The sequence below is a fragment of the Anguilla anguilla genome, chromosome 5, assembly GCF_013347855.1.
Source record: "Anguilla anguilla isolate fAngAng1 chromosome 5, fAngAng1.pri, whole genome shotgun sequence".
In the NCBI taxonomy this organism is placed as follows: domain Eukaryota; kingdom Metazoa; phylum Chordata; class Actinopteri; order Anguilliformes; family Anguillidae; genus Anguilla; species Anguilla anguilla.
The window spans coordinates 5,832,424-5,853,560 of NC_049205.1; the positions used below are offsets into that span (position 1 = coordinate 5,832,424).

General features: G+C 47.0%; 1 protein-coding gene across 1 annotated transcript; it reads right to left on the minus strand.

Moving 5' to 3' along the window:
* Positions 1 to 12,154: 12,154 nt before the first annotated feature.
* LOC118227481 (cingulin-like protein 1) lies at positions 12,155 to 15,546 on the minus strand. The gene has a single exon (XM_035417984.1). It carries the CDS (start codon positions 15,544 to 15,546, stop codon positions 12,172 to 12,174), a length of 3,375 nt encoding a protein of 1,124 aa, XP_035273875.1. The 3' UTR covers positions 12,155 to 12,171.
* Positions 15,547 to 21,137: the final 5,591 nt, after the last annotated feature.

Here is a 21,137-nt window from a genome sequence, read left to right on the forward strand (position 1 = left end):
AGAGAGAACATCTTAAAAGGTACATTCATTGTAGTGAACTAGTAGATTCAAAACTAATGGATTATTTGTTTTGTGTTTTTTTGGCATAGGTACACAAGGATAAAGCCCTATGTATTTGTGTCTCTAAAAATACTTTTGGTTTGAATCAAGAAAAACTGGTATTTTTTTTAGAGGAAACCAACTGCTTCTTACATTGCAGAAGAAAATGGAACTGAGGAAGTCATTATTAGTCAGCCATTAGCTACTTTCTCATTTCAGACCAAATGGCAATACCAAATTTAGATTTTTTTAAGTACACATTCAAGGGACAGGCAAAGATGCTCCATAAATCCAAGATGGCAGACTTGCTGCGACCGGAAAGCTCTGTCCTCTGAGGGCACTGTTGGCATGATGACTCTGTAGCTACACCAGTGTGGACAGCGGGATATACAGTATCCCCGGTGATAAACTATCTCTGATCAGGGTATCTTGATTACAGCAAATAATGGAGTAAATGTTCACCTTTGACTCGTGAAAAGCCGTAGAAATCGCATCGGGGTTCTTGTGGTACGATGGCATCTTTTCAGACAGTGTCTGCGGCATTGTCATGGGAACAGAGGACAAGTTTCAAACGACAGTGTGAGGTCACTGCCCTTCAGTTAGCGCTGGACAAGAAAAGATCGTAAATTTAAATCTTTGACCAGCTGCTCAATTTTCATTACTTTTGGGTGCAACTTGTGCCCTTTCATAAGACCTAAAAGAAATTTAAACTTTTTTTTCTGTTCAGGCCTCAATTTAAAAAGGCACCTGTGTAAATGTGCATAATTTAATGTTAATGTAGCACAATTAACACCCTTTCAACCAAAGCCCTTTGCTCTTTCAATGCTGGTGCGAACTAGTGGGTTTTTTTTCACCACGTGTGGAGATTGGCTGATCTGCATTTTCTGACACCAGGGACTTGCATACTGGCTGTCTTTTACAGTGGAGGTTACCATACGTTTCCTTCGTCCCAGAAACAGCTTTCAACCTTTCAACCGTGTTTACCCGTGCGCAGGCTAGCCAAATTTTCTACAGTATACTGCGCGCGTTGCAGTCTAACTTGTCTTACCAGTCCGTCTTTCACATGGCTCAACCGACAAAACCAGACAGTTTTTAGTCATTCGTCATTTTGACAAAGACTGCGTTGTGTGTTTATGTGTGTGTGTGTGTGTGTGTATAAAGAGAGAGAAAGAGAGAGAGAATATGGCTGTTGTTGTCCTCTATTTTCTCAAGGGTTTAGCTCTATAAACTTCCTGATTTGCAGTGATAGGCATCTGCTGGGGTTTGCCAAAAGGCAAGTCACAACTGTTATTCTCAGGGACAAAAACAAAGCTCCGAGATTAAAGGGAGTTTGCTAAAACAATCAGCCGTCTCTCACACCGAACCTAACAATAAAATCACGTATTTGCATCCAGCGTGAAGATTAACGGCCAGTTACTGACAAAATGATTCAGACGCAGAGGTGGAGAAGTACCAGCCCTTCGCAAGATGTTACCAAAATGCTCACTCAATATTTGTTCAGAAGTCAGAGTAGTGTGTGCAATCCTCAAAGGCCTATCTTTTAATTTCAAACCAATTTACAGAACAACTGTCTGTAAATATTTCAGCAATATGGGATAAAATTGAAAATAAAAATAAAAACGTGTTTATCCTGCAAAGAGTCACATTAGTTCAATCCTGGCTTCCAGGTCTATGTTTTTTATGAATTAAAATGTTTTGAATTTATTTTCTATATATTGAACTGGAAGGTTAAATATTAGTCTGCAAGCTAGTGTTGTAATAAATAGTTGCCTTTCAGGATAAACGCAGAGCTTTTCTGAGTTAGCCGTACCACTGAACCTGGAAAATGAGCAACAAATGAATTCAACAAAAATTGTATTTGTAAAAATTGTTATTGTAAAAACAATAACAGCGACAAAAGAAGCCGTCACCGCAGTAACAGCAGCCGACAACCCTGAGCTGAAAATAACGGGGCTTAGCAGTAGCCAGGGCGCTAGTCTGTTATCCTTTCAGGCCTAACTGGACCATTTGTGATGTTTTAGTTTGGCTGCATTTACACAGACAATGAAAAAAATATACAGAATTTCTTGGGGAGCCACACAAAATGCTTAAAAAGTTTTTTTTTTTTAGAAATACAGACTGTCGGTGACCTTAAAGTAACTTATAGTGTGCTAAATAAGGTAAAATATAAATATAAAGGTAAAATATAAATATAAAAATATATATAATAAATAAAAAAATATAAGAAATAAAAAGAGTGCATAACACATATGATTAAGAATAGAATTACATTTGTGTGTAACCTCAGAAACACACTAAAAGATAATCAACACTGGTGTACAGTTCACTCGTGTTATAATAACACTGACGGACTCCCATCAACGAGCACCACGGCCCCACCTGACAGATTTGGGCATCTGAGCATCTGTAGGGATTAATGAACTCCCAGCAGGAGTGTGGACTGGGGCCCCATTTCCTCCACACATGCCCAAAAACAGGAGAACAAAAGAAGGGGTGGGGTGGGGGGGGCAAGGGGCTCCCCAAGCTGAACTCCCCAAATTCCCTCCCCACCCCCCAAGCCCCTCTGTATGGGACAGACCATGAAGGAAGCCACACACTACACCCATCCCCTTGTCCCGCTCATGCAGCCCTGCTTACAACATACATTGCCTTTCACAACGTGGGCCAATTTGGAGGCAATGTATGTTGTAAGCATATGTTGTAAGCATACATTGCCTTGATTTGGCTCTATGTTCCACAATTTTAGATTTGTAATCAAGCAATTCTCACTTGGTTAAAGTGAAGATTCTCAGCTTCTATTAAAAAGCATTTTTTTGAATTTTGTGTAGAAATTGTGGCACTTTTTATACATACACCCTTACTAGAACTTCAATATATACTTTAAAACCTGAAAATGACTCCAGGCCCACTTTGGCATATAGTGTGTCATAATTCTTCCTGGAACTTCCAAAGACCATGTAAGTCAACAGGACACTGTTAATACTTGTTTCTCTGTCCAAAGTGACCCATCAGCTTCCTCAGAACACAAGGGAATTTACTTGCTTTGCTGTGGTATTAAGGGCTTTTCCCACTGAGATGACTTTGGGTGACTATACAATCGGGTCAAAAACTATCTGAAGATTTAACCCAGTCTGCTGGTTGGTCCTGAAGTCCTGAAGGAGCCTGTCTCATGCAATTCTCCATCATATGATATCAGTCATTCCTTAGTGGACAGCCTTATCACTCCAAATTAAAGGCTCCAGGAGCGTACATCGTGTAGTTTGATTGGTGACGTGTTTAAGTTCACCAAAACCCTGAGAACAGTGCAGTGCAGGTCAGAATAAAAGATAAGTGTTGGTCTCCTTGCGTTTTTTTTTTTTTTGCAGATATAAATGGACAGAGGGTGCTTTTCATTTTAAATTCCCCAATATCACCCTGTCTGTATGCACTATAGAATAGAGAACTTCAAAGAGAATTTTTTCCTGCACACAAATGAATTAGAATACAATATAATACAAATATTACATCCATGACAACATTATGAACACACAGTACTGGGTCACTGTCCAAATCGATAGTTGTGAGTAGGAACCTCCTGGGTAAGCACATATACTGCAGTGTCAGACCCAGCCAGTTCAGAAAGTGAATTGAAATTCAGTTCATGAGCAGAAAAAAAATCTCCATAGAACCTTATGGGAATTTGCAGAGTTCATAAAAATTAATTTCAGTTCACCTCTTAAACTGAGCAGAAATATAATTCACTCCAACCCCGTATCACCTTACATCAGCAGATTCTCCTGAAGGGACCCCTCTCTCTACAGATATTTTTTTTTTTTGGGGGGGGGGGGGGTCCGGTATTGTTCTGGGGACCCATGCGCCACCACACCTCCTTCTTTGAGATGGAGACCCAACACCCGACGCGTTCCACACTTCGCTGACCTCCCCTGCGGAGCGGCTGTCAGAAATCGCTGGCTTTTTGTTTGCTTATTTGTTGTATCTCTCACTTGTGTATTTGCTCTGAAAAACAGCGTGTCGATCATGGTGTGTGTGTGTGTGTGTACGCTATGTTTGAGAGCCCCTCTCTATGCGAAGAAGTAACATAACGTAACATAACAAAAAATAACATAATGACGAGAACAGGCCATTCAGCCCAACAATGTGCGGCATTTTCCTGGCTAAATTACTGCTCTGATAGTATCAGTCCCCAGAGTTTCTGCCTCTACCACGTGACCTGGCAGGCTCTTACACACATTGACCGCTCTCTGCGTGAAAACATTATTCCCCTATGTCTGTACAGTATCTACCTTTTGCTAATTTCCGTTTATGTCACCTCGTTCTACTAACAGGACTCAACCTGAAGCATCTCTTGCAGTTCACTTTGTCGATCCCCTTAACTTAACTTTCTTTCAGCAAGCAGAATTTTTGCAGTGCAATGTGTTTTAAATGTTGTTCTAGAAACACACCAGAGGGTTTTGGGGGGTTAAAAGCACCTCAGGGGGAAACCCGGAAAAAGGTTTTCGGGCCCGCCGGTCACCGGCGTGAACTCGTGCGTCGGTTGGCCGGCCCGGTCCGACTCCCGGGACCAGCTGCCAGCGGTGTTCTCCTCACCGAAACGCGGCACTCGGACGCAAATGGGTCCGGTGCTTTCTCCCCGGGGGCAGACATCACCCAGCCCATTGCTTTACCCCCCCCGCTCCTGTGCCATTTAAATCACAGGCTCGCCAAGACAATGCCTCTCAGGCACACCTCCTCCTTAATGCGCCTGATTACTAGAAAGACAACCCCCCCCCCCCCCCAAAAAAAAAAAGATCTGGGTGTTGTGAAGGTTTGTCAGTAATCTGGATATGTCAGTGCTAAGAGGTTACTTAACCAGCACAAGTTTACAAGTTTTATTGTCTGCTAATAGAGAACGTGTCCATGTATTAAGATAATAAGCTATGGAATGCTCAAAACTGCATTTTTGGGATGCTACGGAAGGCATTACTGTTGGAATTTTCCTAAGGCCTTGGTGCACAGTCCAGGTCCTGCAGGCCACAGTGTCTGCAGGTATGTGCGTCAACCATGCACTGCACCACCTGATTTCACTGATCAGCTTACTTCCTGAACCAAGGAGGTACAGTAAAATAATCCGTATAAGCCAGACGGTGTACTGCATGGTTGGAGGGAATACCTGCAGACACTGTGGCCCCTGTTGAGTAGCGCTATCCTAAGGGAAGTACAGTAACTATCTCTGAGGGACAGCAGCTGTGTTTGGACACTCAGATCAGATTTGCTCCTCCCACAACCCCCTGTTCCTTACCACTGTTCCGTTAGATCTAAAAAAAAAGGTATGAAAAAACATCTAACATGGAACAAAGCTTGTCACTGGGGTGATACACAATAAGTACATAACACTGTAAACCTAGCCATAGGTTTTATAATCCATTTGTACTTTTCTTTTTACTTGTAAAAAGTACTTATTACAACCCAAATTACTTTATTGTACCTCTCAGTGTACATTTGAGAAGAACATAATGTACCTTTATTTCTGAGCGTGCACACAGAACATTAATAGCAGGACACACTGAACCTGAACGACAGAGACTATTAACAGCGCAGGAATCTGTCTGGTCACTGCAGGGGGGCGGCAGGAGGAAGGTGAGCCACACCGAATCTGGCCAGCGAAAGCAGGGGGGGGGGAGGGGGGCTACAGGGGAAGGTGCCGGGTCCGTCCCCCGCAGTCTACTTCCCGCTGGTTTACAGGTCGTAGGGACCCCACCCCTAGCGACGGCGCACGCATTAGCGACAGCCGTTGACATTCTAAATGCCACCATTTTACATGACTCACTGAAGTCAACGGTGGCGTAGGTGGACGTATACCTCTGATTTGACCCCCGCCCCCCCTTCCTTTTTAACTTTGTTAAAGCACGCTGAGGACCAGCTGGGGGTCCTTCTCAGACACCTGGGGGGCTGGGGAGGGGGGGGGGTGTCTCTGTACCCCCTGTGGAGCCCTTGCTGTAAGTCATTCATAAGGTGGTGGAGGTTACAATAACACAAGACATGAGAAATTTAGACAGATGGATGCATTTCCCTGGTTTGTGGTGCGTTGGTGTTTGTGTGTGCCATCATTTGGTAAAAAGTAATTGAAGTAAAAGTAATTAAAGATTTCTCATAATCAATACAAGCCTTTTTTTAGAGCGTCACAAAGCAATAGAAATTACTGTATGTGACACAGTATTTCATTCTTACGATCAGTGCTGTTTTGGCTATTAATCCACCACGGGCCTATCTATCTGTGTCAGTTTTCTCTGTGCCTAACTATGCGTTCTATCTTTATGCACATTAATTCACTGGGGATGTAATAATTATATAATGTCTAATTACGCGTCAGTCTGTGTTATAGCATGAATCATACAGTTTTTAATTGTGCCTCAATTAGCACAGCACTTCAGTGACTGCCGTGGTTAAGATGGAAGAAGGCCTGTTCCTGGGGACAGATATCTCTCGCTGCGTTTGTCAGTTTTAAATGTTCTGTTCCTTCCTTGATGGCGCGCAGCCAAAGGCTCATTCCCATGCAGGTGCTCAGAAGAGTTAAGCTGAAGCAGTTTATGTAAATGAATGAATGAATGAATGAGTCAATGAATAGGGGGGAAGTGCTGGACAGATGCGGGCAAAGGTGTCGCAGTTCCAGGTTGAACATCTGTCCCACCCCTCCAGACAAAGGGGGTGGAGGAGCATCTGCCCCCTGCCCCCCCCCCCCCCCCCCACCCCCACCCCCGAAAAGGAGGCAGGAGCTGACAGATGGGGAGAAGAGAGACAGAGAATGGGCAGGATCCTGCACTGGAATGCACAGAGGAGAGAGACACACAAAGGACGCGGGGGAGAGAGGAGAGAGGGAGAGAGAGCGCTGGAGAAGAGAGAGAGACCGGCTTTGTCCCACCCCCCACCAAACCCACACAGGCACCACAAAGGCTGGAGAGAGGGAGAGGGAGGGTGATAAACGACAAGAGAGAGGGGAAGGCAGTGGTGAAACCAATACGCCAGGCAGAGAGAGCGATCGTCGAGCGAGGGGGGGGGAGGTTGCCAGGGTGACGCCGGAAACACACGACGTTGCCACGACGTCACAGTGACGTCTTATTTACTCAGCCACACGCAGGCCGAGCGACGAGCTCGCGTGAACTCGGGCGCTGGGCCGGAGGTTAAGAGCGTGACGTGCGGTCACTGCAGACGTCCAGCTCATTATACGAAAGTTGGCGCTCTTCAGCATTGTGTGCGGAGGGAGGGTATCGGTCAGTGAAACCAATGACCTCCGGCCAATCAGGAGCCTGCAGCCAGACTGCGCAGGCCACAACGTGAAGTGACACAGTGACTGCGCAGCTCAGCTGGTGGACGGTTGAGTACGGAGCACAGGCGGTTAGCGGTACGTGCAACGTGGGGGGCGGGACGTGGGTGTCTGCATTCTCCAAATCTGACGGGAGGTGTGGAGTGATGAGACAAACACAATTTAAGCATCTCTGGGAAGTGCCAGTCAGTACACACATGCATTTTTTGAGAAGGTGTGGCCTTTTGCCAGCAGTACCCAAAACCAAGTTTGAAAGCCACTTTTCCAATTTGTTCAGGAATCTGTTTGCTCGGTGGGTTTGCTTGTAGCCACAAAGTTATTTTCTGGCAGAAAGTGTGGACACTCCAGCCGTGCATGCAAATCTATCCCGTTCGTTTCGGCCTTTTTTTTCCCCTTCGTGCAAATGTTACCGTCCGCCAGCGGAACTCGAATGCTGACGAATACTGCCCTCTTTTGGCAAGATAGGGTAATTCAGCTAACGAAATCCTGGAAAAAAATCTAATGTGCACATTTGGGCAGTTTACTTAATATAAGAAACAATTTAAATGTTTTTGTAAGGATAGTTTACTCTTTATTTTACTCTATACAGTTTACTCTTCAGTATATTCACTCGTATTTTTGGTCACATTTATAATCGATGCCATTATTTGTTGCTTTGAGAGGATGAAGAAGTGGTATCACTGAGACAAACCTCATTGGGGAATCTGTTTTAAAAGACCTTCTATTACAGAAACAAGACTGATTACAATTCCTCTTCAGCAACAAGGCTATGGCAGACAAGACCAATTGAATATCAGCCCTTTGTAATGGAGTCCCAGATGGAAATTTCAGCTTGAAATTTCCAGAAACTAATGTGTCAAGATTCATTGAAGTGCAGATAAAGTATCACAATTTTTCCAAGATCTCGGTCCAATCAATTTTTTTTTCTTTTTGACCAAGGGGAAGACCACCTTGCCACCCCCAACCCGGGTTAGAAACCCCCCCCCCCCCCCCCCCCCCCCCCCCCGCCGTTACCGTACTCTTTGATGCCGAGGTGGACGAGCTCTTTAGTGTCAGAGTGGGGGGGTCATTTGTTAGTGAATGCAGGGTGTAGTTCACAGTTGTGCTGGAGGACAGCTCAGCTACCCTGACTCTTCAAGGCGTGACATCACAAACATGTGATTAGAATATTCTCGACTGAACATTCTAATGCTGATGCAACAATCGCTACTGGCAACTAGAAGTAACGGAGTTCTAGAACACTGACTTGAGAATTGTGAAAAAAACATTGAAAAAACCTGCTCTTCAAAGGGTTAGCAATAGGCTTACCTGCACTCACTTCAGTTTGAAAATTAAATTACACAGCTGTGTTAAAATAAAAACCATGAAATGTTGCCAAAGCAACAAGAACAACAGAACCACAGCATAATTTTCACAGTATACTCAATGAATAGTTTTTTTTTTTTCAGATGAACTAGTGACAGTGACCTCCATCAGAGAAAATGTGTGATTGATGACGCTGTTATACCAGTTGCACATTTGCGAGGTCCCCCTCCCCCTCTCCCCTTCGCCCTCCCTGCTGAGAAGTTATGAGGGAGGCAGAACCTCAGGATTTGGAAGCTCAGGACTCCCCCCCCCCCCCCCTCCCGGCCCATCTCACTGTCCCCTGAAGGTCCAGCTTTGACCTGACCCCCTGTCCTATCACAACAATTCATGAGCCACGAGGAAAAGAGCCATCAACAGTCACCCACCACCCCACCCCCCCCACCCCCCACCCCCCACCCCGCACACACACACACGCACACACGCACACCGCACACACACACACGCACACACGCACACACACACACGCTGCTAACACCACTGCTGAGATTTTAAAGGCAAAAGGTTGTGTTTTCTCACGTTGGTGAGAATCCAACAGGGTGGAGGGTTGGAGGGATTACTGACACATAAACAAAGTCCTTCATGTTAACAGCTGGACCTTTTTTTTTGCAAAACAATGTAACTATATGAGCAAGCTTGTAAGTGTGTTCAATATATGCATCAACAATATCCAACAACACTGACTCCTAAATATGGCTGATGCTACATTTATAATCATATAGCATAACAACCCAATGTAACCAGGTTATTCACATTGCATATTGTATGTGTAGTATACTCATAGGGGAAAATTATTATTATGACTTGCACAGCAACCTATACTACAAACCCAATAAGTATGCATGAAACAACAATTACATTTTAGGTTGCTTCTCAATAAAGAAAAGAAAGGCTCTAATTCAGCCATATAGCAAGACATGTTTTGTGTCCACTCCCTGAAATTTTAGTAAACCCAGCATATTATTCAAGTGTTAGACACTTAAACGAAGATTAAATTATGTTCCACAAATTGAGACCTGAGAATTGTAGGGTTCCTTCAGCCATTTCTACAATTCTTGTCAGTTCATGGGTTTTTATCTTAGAACTTCCTAAAAACAGGAATTGCACCCAGATTTTAAGCTATTTTACATTTGTAATGCCACACTCATGTAAAGAATAATGCAATAAATACAGCATTTATTTGCATATAACTCATTTTCAAGAGAAAATGTTACTTAGAACCCTGCAATTCTCTTGTCATCTAATGCTTCTAATACATTTCTCTGGCATTGCACACTATGGTATTGACAGACACAACATACCCACTGGAGTTAGAGGCTTTATTTTTGGCATATCCTGCATGTTCCCCCTCTGCTAAATGCTTTGACTTCCTGACTGCCGGACTGCAGGAGCCCAGTGGAGACAGGCGTGTTCTCTGCAGCGCCTCCGGGCTCCCTCTTGTTAAAATCGCCGGCTTGCCACCTCCCGCTCCACCCGGCTCCTGCTGCTCATGGGCTCGAAGCTGTCACTCAGGGAGGAGAGCTGCTCCGTGAGGGTGGTGAAGACTTCATCCTCCTCCTCCTCCAGGCAACTGCTCCTCCCCACCTCCTCCTGTAGCCGCAGTGACATCTGCTCCATCTCGGCCTTCATCTGGGCCAGGGCCTTCTCCTTCTCCAGCCGCGCGCGAAGGACCTCCTTACGGGCCATCGACGTCTGTTTCCGCACCTCACGCCTCACCCAGTCCTCCAGCTGGCTCGGCTCCATTTCGGTCCCCCCAACCGCGTCGGCCTGACGCCTGGCCTTGGCCTTCAGCTCGCCATTTTCAGCCTCCAGCCCGCGCGCGGACTCCTCCAGCCTGCGCGCGGAGTCCTCCAGCTGAACGATGGTCTTCTCGGCGGCGGATAAGGACATGAGGGCCTGGTGCAGCTTGAGGGCGGTGGCGATGACCTTGCACTCCCCGCTGTCCAGGGCGCCCCTCAGGTTCTGCACGCAGATCTCCAGGCGGACGTTCTGACGCTCGCTGGCTTCCAGCATCTTCCGGAGCATGTCCAGCTGCTCCTCCAGATTCCGGCACGTCTGGACCTTCATTTCCAGGAGCTCCAGCGCTCCGGCCAGCTCCCGGGGCGGCTGGGAAACATCTCTCTCCCTCTCGGGAGTCTCAGGCTCCAAGATCCGCTGAAGGTCGGTGTCCACGCTGGCAGGCCGGTTTCCCGCCTCTTCCAGAGGCGAAGTCCTCTTGCTGTAGTCCGGGGGTGAATCAGCTGGAGTGCTACTGAAGGGATACTCCGCGCCCCTCCTGACCTGCTGTTCCACCTCTTCCGATTCCTCTACCGCCTCCAGCTGTCGGTAGAGTGGCACGGCCTTGCCTTTCGCCCTCTCCTGCAATGCCTCGGTCAGCGATCGCTCCTCAAGACCTCCGCCCCTCACTGGGGCTCTCTCATCATCCAGGAACTCCCCCAGCCCCTGTGAGACTACCGCACCACCCTTGGCGTCCAGGGCGCACTCCAGGTCAAAGGTGCGGCGCTCCAGACGGAACTGCTTCTCCTCGCTCTCCTGCAGCATTCTCCTGAGGGCGTCCGTGTCCTTCTCCAAGCCCAGCTTCTCCTCCTCGAGGTCCCTGCAGCGACGAGCTGCCTCTTCGAGCATTTCCTCGCACAGCGAGAGTTTCGTTTGCGCGTCAGCCAGTTTGCTTGGCGGTCTCAGGGGACTGTCTCTCTCTGTTTCGTCACTTCCCCACCTCTGCAAAGACCCATCCACTGGAGTGACGGTCTCGTCCAGGTCAGTAGAAGCTGACGCGACCTCCTGGAACTTCGGTGTGAGAGCCATGACCTCGCGTTCCTTGTCCTCCAAAGCACACTTCAAACTAAAGTTGTAGTGCTCTGACTGCATGTACCTTTCCTCTGCCTCCTGTAGAATACCTCTGAGGATGTTCAGGTCCTCCTTTACGTACAAATTCTCGTCCTCGAGTTCTCTGCAGCTGCGGATTTTGACTTCAAGAGATTCTTCGCAAGACGAGAGCTTATCTTGCATCTCCGCCACCTCCTTCCGTAGGTCTCTAAGCAGACTTTCGCTGTCCGCATCCTTATTCCCCCGCAACTCTGCAATGGCAATGGCCTCACGTTCCTTGTTTTCCAGGGCGCACTTCAGATTAAAGCTGTAGCGCTCTAACTGGACGTACTTGTCGTCGGTCTGCTCTAGCACTTCCTTGAGTGTGCCCAGGTCTTCCCTCATAAGCAGTTTCTCCTCCTCAAGATCTCTGCATCGGAGAGTTTTGTCTTCAAGCGCTTCCTCGCACGACGACAGCTTCTGCCGCACGTCAGCCAGTTCCTTCTGTGTCTGGCTCGGGGTGCCATCTCTGTCTGTTATCACAGGCTCTAGTTGCTCTTGTAGCTCTGCAATTTCAGAGGCAAACTCAGTACTTCTCCTCTCCGCCAACTGTATCCCCTCACTGTATGCTTGCATTCCAGCAAACGCTTCATTTATGCAAATCATTACACATCACTCTCACCTGGGTCCTCAAGCTCTGTCATTTCCTCTGCTTCATTCAGCTGCTGCTGGAGTATTTTCACCTGCTCCTCTTCTTGCGGCTTTTCAGCTGCACCGAACCTCCCCTGCTCGTTCTGCAAGGCCACCACAGTCCCACCGCTCGCTGCTACTCGAGTGTCTATGGAGAGTGAGCCTCGCCTCTCCACGTCCCGACTGAGCTGTTCCTCCAGATCTCTCTTAACTCCGGCGGCCTCTGCAACCTCCTTCTCCAGCTCTGCGATTCTGCCGGTCTGCTGTTTCAACGCCTCCTCCAACCTTAAGTTCTCGCTCTCCAGCAACCGCAGAGACTCCACCTGCGCGGCTCTGTCTGAGTCTGCGGCTGACGCCGACTCCCGCAGCTTCTGGGAAAGGGCTAAAACCTTGAGCTCCTTGTCTTTCAGGGCACACTTCAGGTTAAAGTTGTCGCGCCCTAATTTGACGTTCTTGTCGTCGGTCCGCTGCAGTACGTCCTTCAGCGCGGTCACGTCACCCTGAGTAACTGGTCTCTCCTCAATATCTCTGCGTCCGGACGTTTTCTCTTCGAGCGATTCCTCGTGCAATGATAGTTTCCGTCGCGCCTCAGCCAGTTCCTTCTGTATGCCATCTCTGTCCGTTTCCACACGCTCCAGTTGTTCTTGGAGCTCTGCGATTTCGGAGGCGAACACCGTGCTCCTCCTCTCCGCCAGCTCTATCCTCTCTTGGCTGTACGCCCGCATCCCTGTGAGCGTGTCGTTCATGCACCTCTGCATGTCCATCACGGCCAGATCTCTCAGCTCGGAAATCTTCTGGGCCTCGCGCAAGTGCTTCCGGAGCGTTAGCCGGTCGGTCTTCGCACTGTCCAGCTGTGCCTGCAGATCCACTTGCTGCTTTTGGGCTTTGTTGGACTTCTGCCCCTGGTCCGGCTGAGCCACCTCAGCGTCACTCACTTCCACTTGAGTGTTTACGATGAGCGAGTTTTGCCTCTCTATCTCCTGATCGAGACGTTCCTCCAAATATTTCTTAACCTCTGCAGCCTCATCAACCTCCCTCTCCAGCTCTACAATCCTGCTGGCCTGCTGCCTCAACGTCTCCTCCAATATCATGTTCTCACTTTTCAGCTGGCCCAGGGACTCCATGGTCTCAGCTGTGTCCGTGGAAACTGACACAACCTCCTGTGATTTCTGAAGAAAGGCGATGACCTCCTTGTCACTGTCCATGGAACGCTGCAGATGAACGTTCCTGCTCTCTGCTTGGATTAACTTGTCCTCGCTCTGCTGTAGCATTCGTTGGAGCCTGTCCACGTCCTCCAGCATGCATTGATTTTTCAAAGCAAGGTCTTTGCAGCAGAGAGTTTTTTCTTCGAGCGATTGCTCACACGAGGACAGCTTAGTCTGCATTTTGGCCAATATGTTCTGCAGCTGCCTCAGGATGCTGTCCTGACCTGTATCAATGTCCTCCACATTTTCTAGGCCTACTACATCTGTGCTTTTCTCTTCCACCAGCTGTTCATTTACCTGACTGAGCCTCCTAGTTGTATCACATATGAAATCTTGCATGTCCTTCAGTGCCTGGTCTTTTAGCTTAGTCCTTTTTTGTGAGTCTTCCAGCTGTTGCTGGAGCATCAGTCGCTCGCTTTGCCCCTGCTCCAGTTGTTCCTGCAGATCCTTTTGGAGCTCTTGGGCTTCACTGGACTTCTTCCGCTCGGCCTGCAGAGCTGCCTCAGCTTCATTCAACTCTACTTGGGCGTTTACGGAGAATGAGCTCTGCTTCTGCATTTCCTGGCTGAGCCGCTCCTCCAAATCTCTCCTAGCTATCATCGCGTCGTCGACCTCCGTCCCCAGCTCCGCGATCCGGCCGGCCTGCTCTTTGGCGGCCTCTTCCTGCCTGTGGGTATCCGTCTCCAGCCGCAGGACAGAATCCCGGAGGAGCTGGATGGTCCGGTCCATGCTCGCGGACGCAGCAAACACCTCCTGCAGCTTCTGGGAGGAGGCGGCGACCTCGTGGTCCTTCTCCCTCAGGGAGCCGACCAGCTTGCTGATCAGCTGCTCCGACTGGACGCACTTGACCTCGCTCTCCTTCAGCGTCCCTTCGAGGCGTCCGATGTACCTGTGCAGGTCCAGTTTCTCCTCCTCCAGCTTGCTGTAGTCCTCAGGGCTCCCTCCCGGCGATGGCGCCGCGTAGAGCAGCGCTTCCCGCTTAGCCTCAGCCAGCTCCTGCTGCAGCTGCAGTACGTAGCTCTCTATTTTGGACCTCTCCTGCTCCCTTTCGGCAATCTCCTGCTCCCGTTCGGATATCTCCTGCTCTCTTGCGGACATCTCCCGCTTCCTTTCGGCCTTCTCGATCTCCAGGAGCTCCTGAAGCTGCTGGTTGGAGGCGGCTATCTTCGCCGCCTCGGCGCGTATTTTGCCGAACGCGTCGCCGAAGCACTTCTGCAAGTCCGCCGACTCCCGCTCCCTGTCCTCCGCCCTGGTCTGTGCCTCCTGCAGGTGTCCGCGGAGCACTTCTGCCTCCGCCTCCGCCCTCTCCAGCTGCGCCTCCTGGACGAGCTGCTGCTCCAAAACCGCCCTCTTCAACTGGGCCTCCTGCGCCTCCAGCAGCTCCGCCACGGTGTCGGTCTGCCGCTTTAAGGCCTCCTCCAGTCGCGCGTTGTCAGCCTGCAGCTGCCGCGCGGACTCCACCAGCTTCAGGACGACCTCGGTCTCCTCGATGTTCGGGGTCTGCGACTCGGCCTCCTGCGACCGCTGCGGGGAGGTCGCGGCCTCGCCGTCCTTGTAGTGCAGGCTGACCCTCAGGCTGTGGAAGCTCTCCCGGAGCTGTGCGTTCTCGTCCTCGCTCTCCCTCAGCCTCCCTTCCAGCCAGGCGGCCCGCTCCTGCTCGCGCCGCTTCTCCTGGTCCGTCACGTCGCACTCGCGGACGCGGGCCTCGAGCGCCCCCTCGCACGTGCCCAGGTCCCGCTGCGTCTCCGCCAGCGCCCTCTGCAGGCAGCACAGGGTGCTCTCCCGCCCTGTCCGCTCCACCTGCAGGAGTTCCAGGAGCTCTGCGTTTCTGGCAGCCAGCTTCTTGTTCTGATCCTCTGTCATCTGTGCCTTGTCCAACGTCCCGGCCTGTATTTGCCCGAGGCAGTCCTTGAAGCGCTTCTGCACGGCTGTGGCCACCTGCCCCTGTGCCTTGATCTTCCTCCTGGCCTCTTCAAGCTGTTCGCAGAGTTGTGCCACCTCGGCCTGCAGCTGTATTTTGTCATTTCTCTTTTCCACATGTTGCTGTGGAGGCGTGGGTGTGGCCTCCACCTTCGCCAGCTGCTGGCTGAGTTTGCGCACGGGCTCCAGGTGACGGGACGAGTCACTGTCGCGTTTCCTCTGCATTTCCTATGGCCTGCACTGCTCCTGCGGCAGGGCTAGCTCCAGTTCTGTCCGCGCTACCTCACGCCGCCTCTTTCAAGGCTATGAGCAACTTCACCTCCAGAAACATGCTTTCTGGCTGTAGCTCATCATGGTCCAATTGTATCAGGCAGCAACTGGGAGACAGTTCTTATACTATGCTTTGACGCAACAGCAGTATTTATGACATCACAATGCCTCCAACTGAAACTAACGTTCCAAACAGGATGATTCCACAAATTTTCGCTGTTCAATTAGACATTCAGAGCGTGGTGTAATACTCGACTCTAATTGGCTGGAACTCCTGCTATGGCCTCATATAAATTATTATTACGGTTTGAAATTACGGGAAATTTCAGCCCTGAAACCTATAAAATTGCCAGCACTACCGGAACGATTGGCAGATGTGTTCATTATTTGACTTCTGTACTTTCAGTTTTTATGTTCGCTGATTATGGAACAAATATGATATTTCAACATGTGAAATTGTTGTTTATCCGAAACCGAATGTCGTATGCAAAGATAATGCATTGTATACATATATTTTATTCCCTGAATTCAGCAATGATTTTCGGAAGATAAATTAAGTGAAATTAGCGTAGCGAGCAAGTCCGAACTTGCTAAGATATAGACTACCACCGCCCGTTTCCCGAATACGGATAGCCCTACAGAGAGGCTGAACAGACATAGATGGTAGAGTATGTGCACCCCGTGGAATAAAGTTTTGATCAAATACTTTGAGCAGTTTACGCCATGCTGCATCGTAAGTTCATTAATAGGTTAAATCGTTATTAATGTAGCATCGCTAATTTAACATCAATAAAGTCGTAACGTGTAGTTTACACTGTCGCTTTAAGATTGAAGCCCCATGCTCAAAAAAGTCCACTTCAGATTTTGTAATTTCGCCACAGCGTTTGAATTGTGCCATTTTCCGGTAATAGTGTAACACTTTTTTTCTTTTTCCTGCTCACGGGGCTGAAAATTGCTCACGAACAGCTGGGAGTGACAATAGCATAGCAATACTGGGGACCCATAAAACCGCAATCTGGTTGCAGGCTATATTTTTGTTCACTTACCTGGAAACGAGCGTCCATGAATTGAGCACATGCGCGGTGCCATTTCCTGACTGGGAGTGATCATTCGGGTGGCCTTTTATGTTGTTGCCAGAGGTGGAAAATACGGGATCAGAAAGTGAAAGTCTTTCCACAGCGTTTTGTCCCGAATCACCTGAGTTTGCTAATTACTGTAGCACTAATTAGCGAAATCGACTGGCTCAGATTATGGGTGGAAGAAACACATGGCATGATTTTTTACTTTCTGATCCATGAGACTCGCCATCTCTGGACAGCAAAACAATTCGTAGGTGCAGTAAGTATATAGAATCTCACCGACAGGCTGCGCCACGCTGCGTCACCGTGCATTTTAAGCGGCTCTGGATGACGGCATCTGATTAATGACAGTAAAGAAAAAGACGAGAGAAAAGAGCAATGTAGAAGTGAATGCAGAGTGAATAGAACGCATTTTTATTCTTTTTTAAAATGTTTTTGTTGTTAAATGTAGCTTCCTATGTCAGAATTTAAAATATCCCTGCAGCTTTAACGTATAATGTGGTATAGTGAAGTATCCAGACGGAGTGAGTGACAGTGTGGAAAATGGATTATATAATTATGCTCGTCAATTATTTTAAGCACGACAAATACAATTATATGTCCTTGTAGGCTGGACTGTGCACAGTATAGACGAATGGCACTTTCGGTATTTTATTTAATTTTTTGTTGTTTCTCTGCATATAGGCTATAAGAGGCGCGGCAGCTGGAGAGCGATACGTACTTAGGCTACATTATTTAGATTTTACCACAAGAGGGCGACAGTACACAAATCATGGCCATTTTCCCACTTCCAGCTGTGACGAGCCATGCAATCATGAACACCTGTTTCCAACAGTCTCCAGGGAAATATTTACATATTCCTCAGAGCAATTATCCAAACTGTATCAAGCACTTATCGCACTGGGAATGGTACGGCAGATGCTAATTAAGTACCCCACTTGAGTTATTGTATATTACACTGCGAGGCTGTATATTTTTGGTTGATTGAAATTAACCAGATTTATTGATTCCAAGCAGTGGAAATGGGTAACTAAAGGTTATTGATGCGTTGTCTCTTACCTAGTATCACAGCGTTGCATATTAGACACATTTTTGTATAAAAGGTTAAATAAATGTTAAATGATTCTACAATGCACAAAGACATGAAGCCAGGTTTGCTCTGTAATAATAACATATAAGCTTTATGATGCAGCTGTGTAGTGCAATGGAAAGGGAACCTGGCTTGTAACAAAGAAATTGCATGTTTGATTCCCAGGTACTAGCTATCTGGTAGGACACTGCCATTGTACCCTTGAGCGTGGTACTTAACCTGAATTGCTTCAGTGTATATCCAGCTATATAAATGAATACTGTGTAAAACAAGGAAGAAATGCTAAAGTTGTATAAGTCACTTTGGATAAGAGAATCTGCTAAATGTAAGTAATATAATGACAATTAAGAATTCAATAAAAAAAATCAATTAGGATGGGTTTTGTAGTAAAAAAAAAAAAAGAAATCAGAGAAAAGAAAACAGTTATTCACCATTTAATTCGTTATTTAGGTTCTTTCTACATTAAAAACAAAAAAATATTTAAGTTTTAAAATTCAATGAACAGGATCAAGCGAGGGTCCAACAAGGATGAGTCATTTTTGACCCTGTGGACATGGGAGTACATGCAAAATATGAAAACAACATGAGGGCGAAGGTTATTTGTGCCTTGATTCTTGAAAATATGTTTAAGTGCTGAGGTAAAATATGGCTGGGAAGAGCTTCAAACACTATATTTAATGATGACTGGTTGTTAGGGTGTTCATTAGACTCTTTGGCAGTCTTTTAACACTTATGCTTTCAAGCATGAAGATTTGACACCCCGCAGAACCTTGGATGAAATAAGTGCTTTGTCATTGTGAAATCTAACTGCATTGGAGTGACCCTAGTTCAGAATTTAAAATAAAAAACCCAAAAACTACGTATCATTGCTCCTTGTTCCAAGTAGAACTTTTATCATGAACTTTATTACTGTCCCTAGGCAGGGGAAATAATTATACTCCACGACTATATATTCGTTTTTTTCATTAGCAGTGCGATATTTTTTCCAAAGCTTAATTTTGTTGAGACAATGTCTTTAAAATTTCTTTTCCTTTTTAAATTGTCTTGTTCTCTCAGGGAATAACCTACTGAGTAGTGAATGAAACTACACTGATTGAACATAAGCACTAGTTAGCAGAGGGAACTCTCTCTCTCTCTTCCCAACTGCATTAAAAGAAGAAGAACAGAAGAAAACAATGACTTCCCCATCTTTACTGTATCAGTTAAAAAGTTTTTAAAAATTTTCCTTTGAGCAAACTTTCCATTAGTTGCATAAGCGATGTCTATCACAGTCCGCTGACACTCTTTGGAAATTTTCTAACCGTGCAAGAGAAGAGATAATAAGCTATTGTATTATTCAGTTATATTTAAATGAGGACCACGCCCTTAACCTGACCTCACACGTGTGAACGATGAGGTCACCGACATGCAGATGACCTTGACCTGTGTTCTCTGCACTCAGGCCTCCACAAAATTCAAGGTTAAATTAATTGTGTCCCAATTTGGGAGGGAAATGCTTTAAAAGGGGATTAAGGAGGACCATATGTGGTTTTTGGTGCCAAATGTATTTATTTATTGATGTTTTCCAGGATGAGCTCTTTATTGCTTATTCTAAAAACACAAGGTAAGATGCTTCGAATTGGCCAGCAAGTGCGAGGAAGCATTGCGCAATAGGAATGCTTTTCAGCAGCAGGACTTAATAAAACGAAAGTTTATTAGCACTGGGGGCAAAACAGACGGAACAGAGTAAGGGCAAATCCCAAAAGAAAGCCTGCTTCAGTGCACTAAAGACCTAAAACTGGGACAAACATCCAGCTTGCAGCGGGACAGTGACCCAAAACACAAGGCCAAAACTACACTGGAGTGTGTCAACACGAAATAAGTAGATGTCTTGTCATTGTTGCCAAAAAGGTACATCTTAAACAAACACATAAGCAAATAAATAAATTGGCTTGTCATTGCATACTCGCATTGAAATGGAATGGACATGCAGCCTGGCGACATTTAGTCGCTAAAGAGTTTTAGTGCGTCACAGCAGATCAGAATGAGTCCCATTTTCATCGCCTAGAACTATTAACCGACATCGAGGTAAAGAGAGAGCCAAGCCCGCGCGCACAAGTCAAGCGGACAGGGCGGTTGGCTCAGCACCTCGGACAGCTCCCCGCACGGCTGTCAATAACACAGCACTGTCAAAGCAGCCTTGCTGAAAATCCCCCGGGGGGAGTCTGGATGGCCTGGTTTTGGGGGTCTGTGCACCGGGTCCCCTGCATCACATTACAAGTCACTGTTGCCTCTGGGGGCGTCCAGGAAAATGCTTCGACATTTCTGCGTGCTCTTTATACGGTACACGAACAAGATATGAATAATAATAATAATAATAATACATTTGGACAACGTCAGTTCGTTCATAATTGAAACCTTTTGTATATTTACGAACTAATCCGGAACCAGAGGGGCACTGCCTCACGGCTTCTTTCATTCACTGAAACGCACTCAAATTGTGAATGGGTTCTGCGGAAGCGTGGGAGCGCAGGCGCAGCTAGTCGGTTTTATGCCCATTTCACAGACAAGAGAGGCAAGGCGGGGAAAGCGGACGGTTGTCATGCGAGGCAAACCCTTCTGAAGAAAAATAGAACTTAGAGCGTCTTTTACGGTGTAGAGGAGCGTCATGGATTTTTTAAAGGGGTTTTTAAGGCCAGAAGTGCAGAACTGATTATATGACATCGTCAAATGAGTTCCATGTCTCAACTGTCGCGGTTTCCCCTTGGTTGCAAAGATAAAAGTAATGCCGATGGAAGCGAGAGGATTTACCGTTACTACAGGCATCTTCACTAACATGGCATAACTCTGCTTAACCCGCAATACGGGGGGGTTCTCGTGTTTGTGCGGATTGAAAAGTTACATTTCGAAAGGAGCAACTCCGTTTGTTCTCACTGAAGCGACGGGGTACGACTAGAAGGCTGTATGTGTCTGGAACGGGGTGCGTAACCAACTCTCTAAATGGTACTACGGAACATGGGATTGCAGCCGTGGTATGCTTAACGAGAATATTTTCCAGGACCACCAGTACGCATGCATCGTATTTTGTCGGAATATCTACACCAATTAAAATAGCAGCAACCTCCTGCGTGATTGACACGACGAAAGGTAAAAAAAAAAAAAATTGTGATGGAGCATGAATTACGCATGAATTTCCACAATCAACTTTTAAAAAATTAATCACGTTGGCCACTCGTGTTCAGCGCAGTGCAATTTATATTGTTTGTGATTTTTCTTGCTAACTTTTAAATTCGTTTATCTGGTCTGAAAAGAGTAGGTAATCGTCAATGTGTTATTGAGACGACTTGATCATAAAATATAGTTTGAAATGTTGCAATTCAAGCGGTAGCGGTAGGCTA

What these genes read in the sequence shown, in the direction of transcription:
- LOC118227481 (XM_035417984.1), bottom strand. Translation starts at nt 15,546, where the DNA reads ATGCAGAGGAAACGCGACAGTGACTCGTCCCGTCACCTGGAGCCCGTG.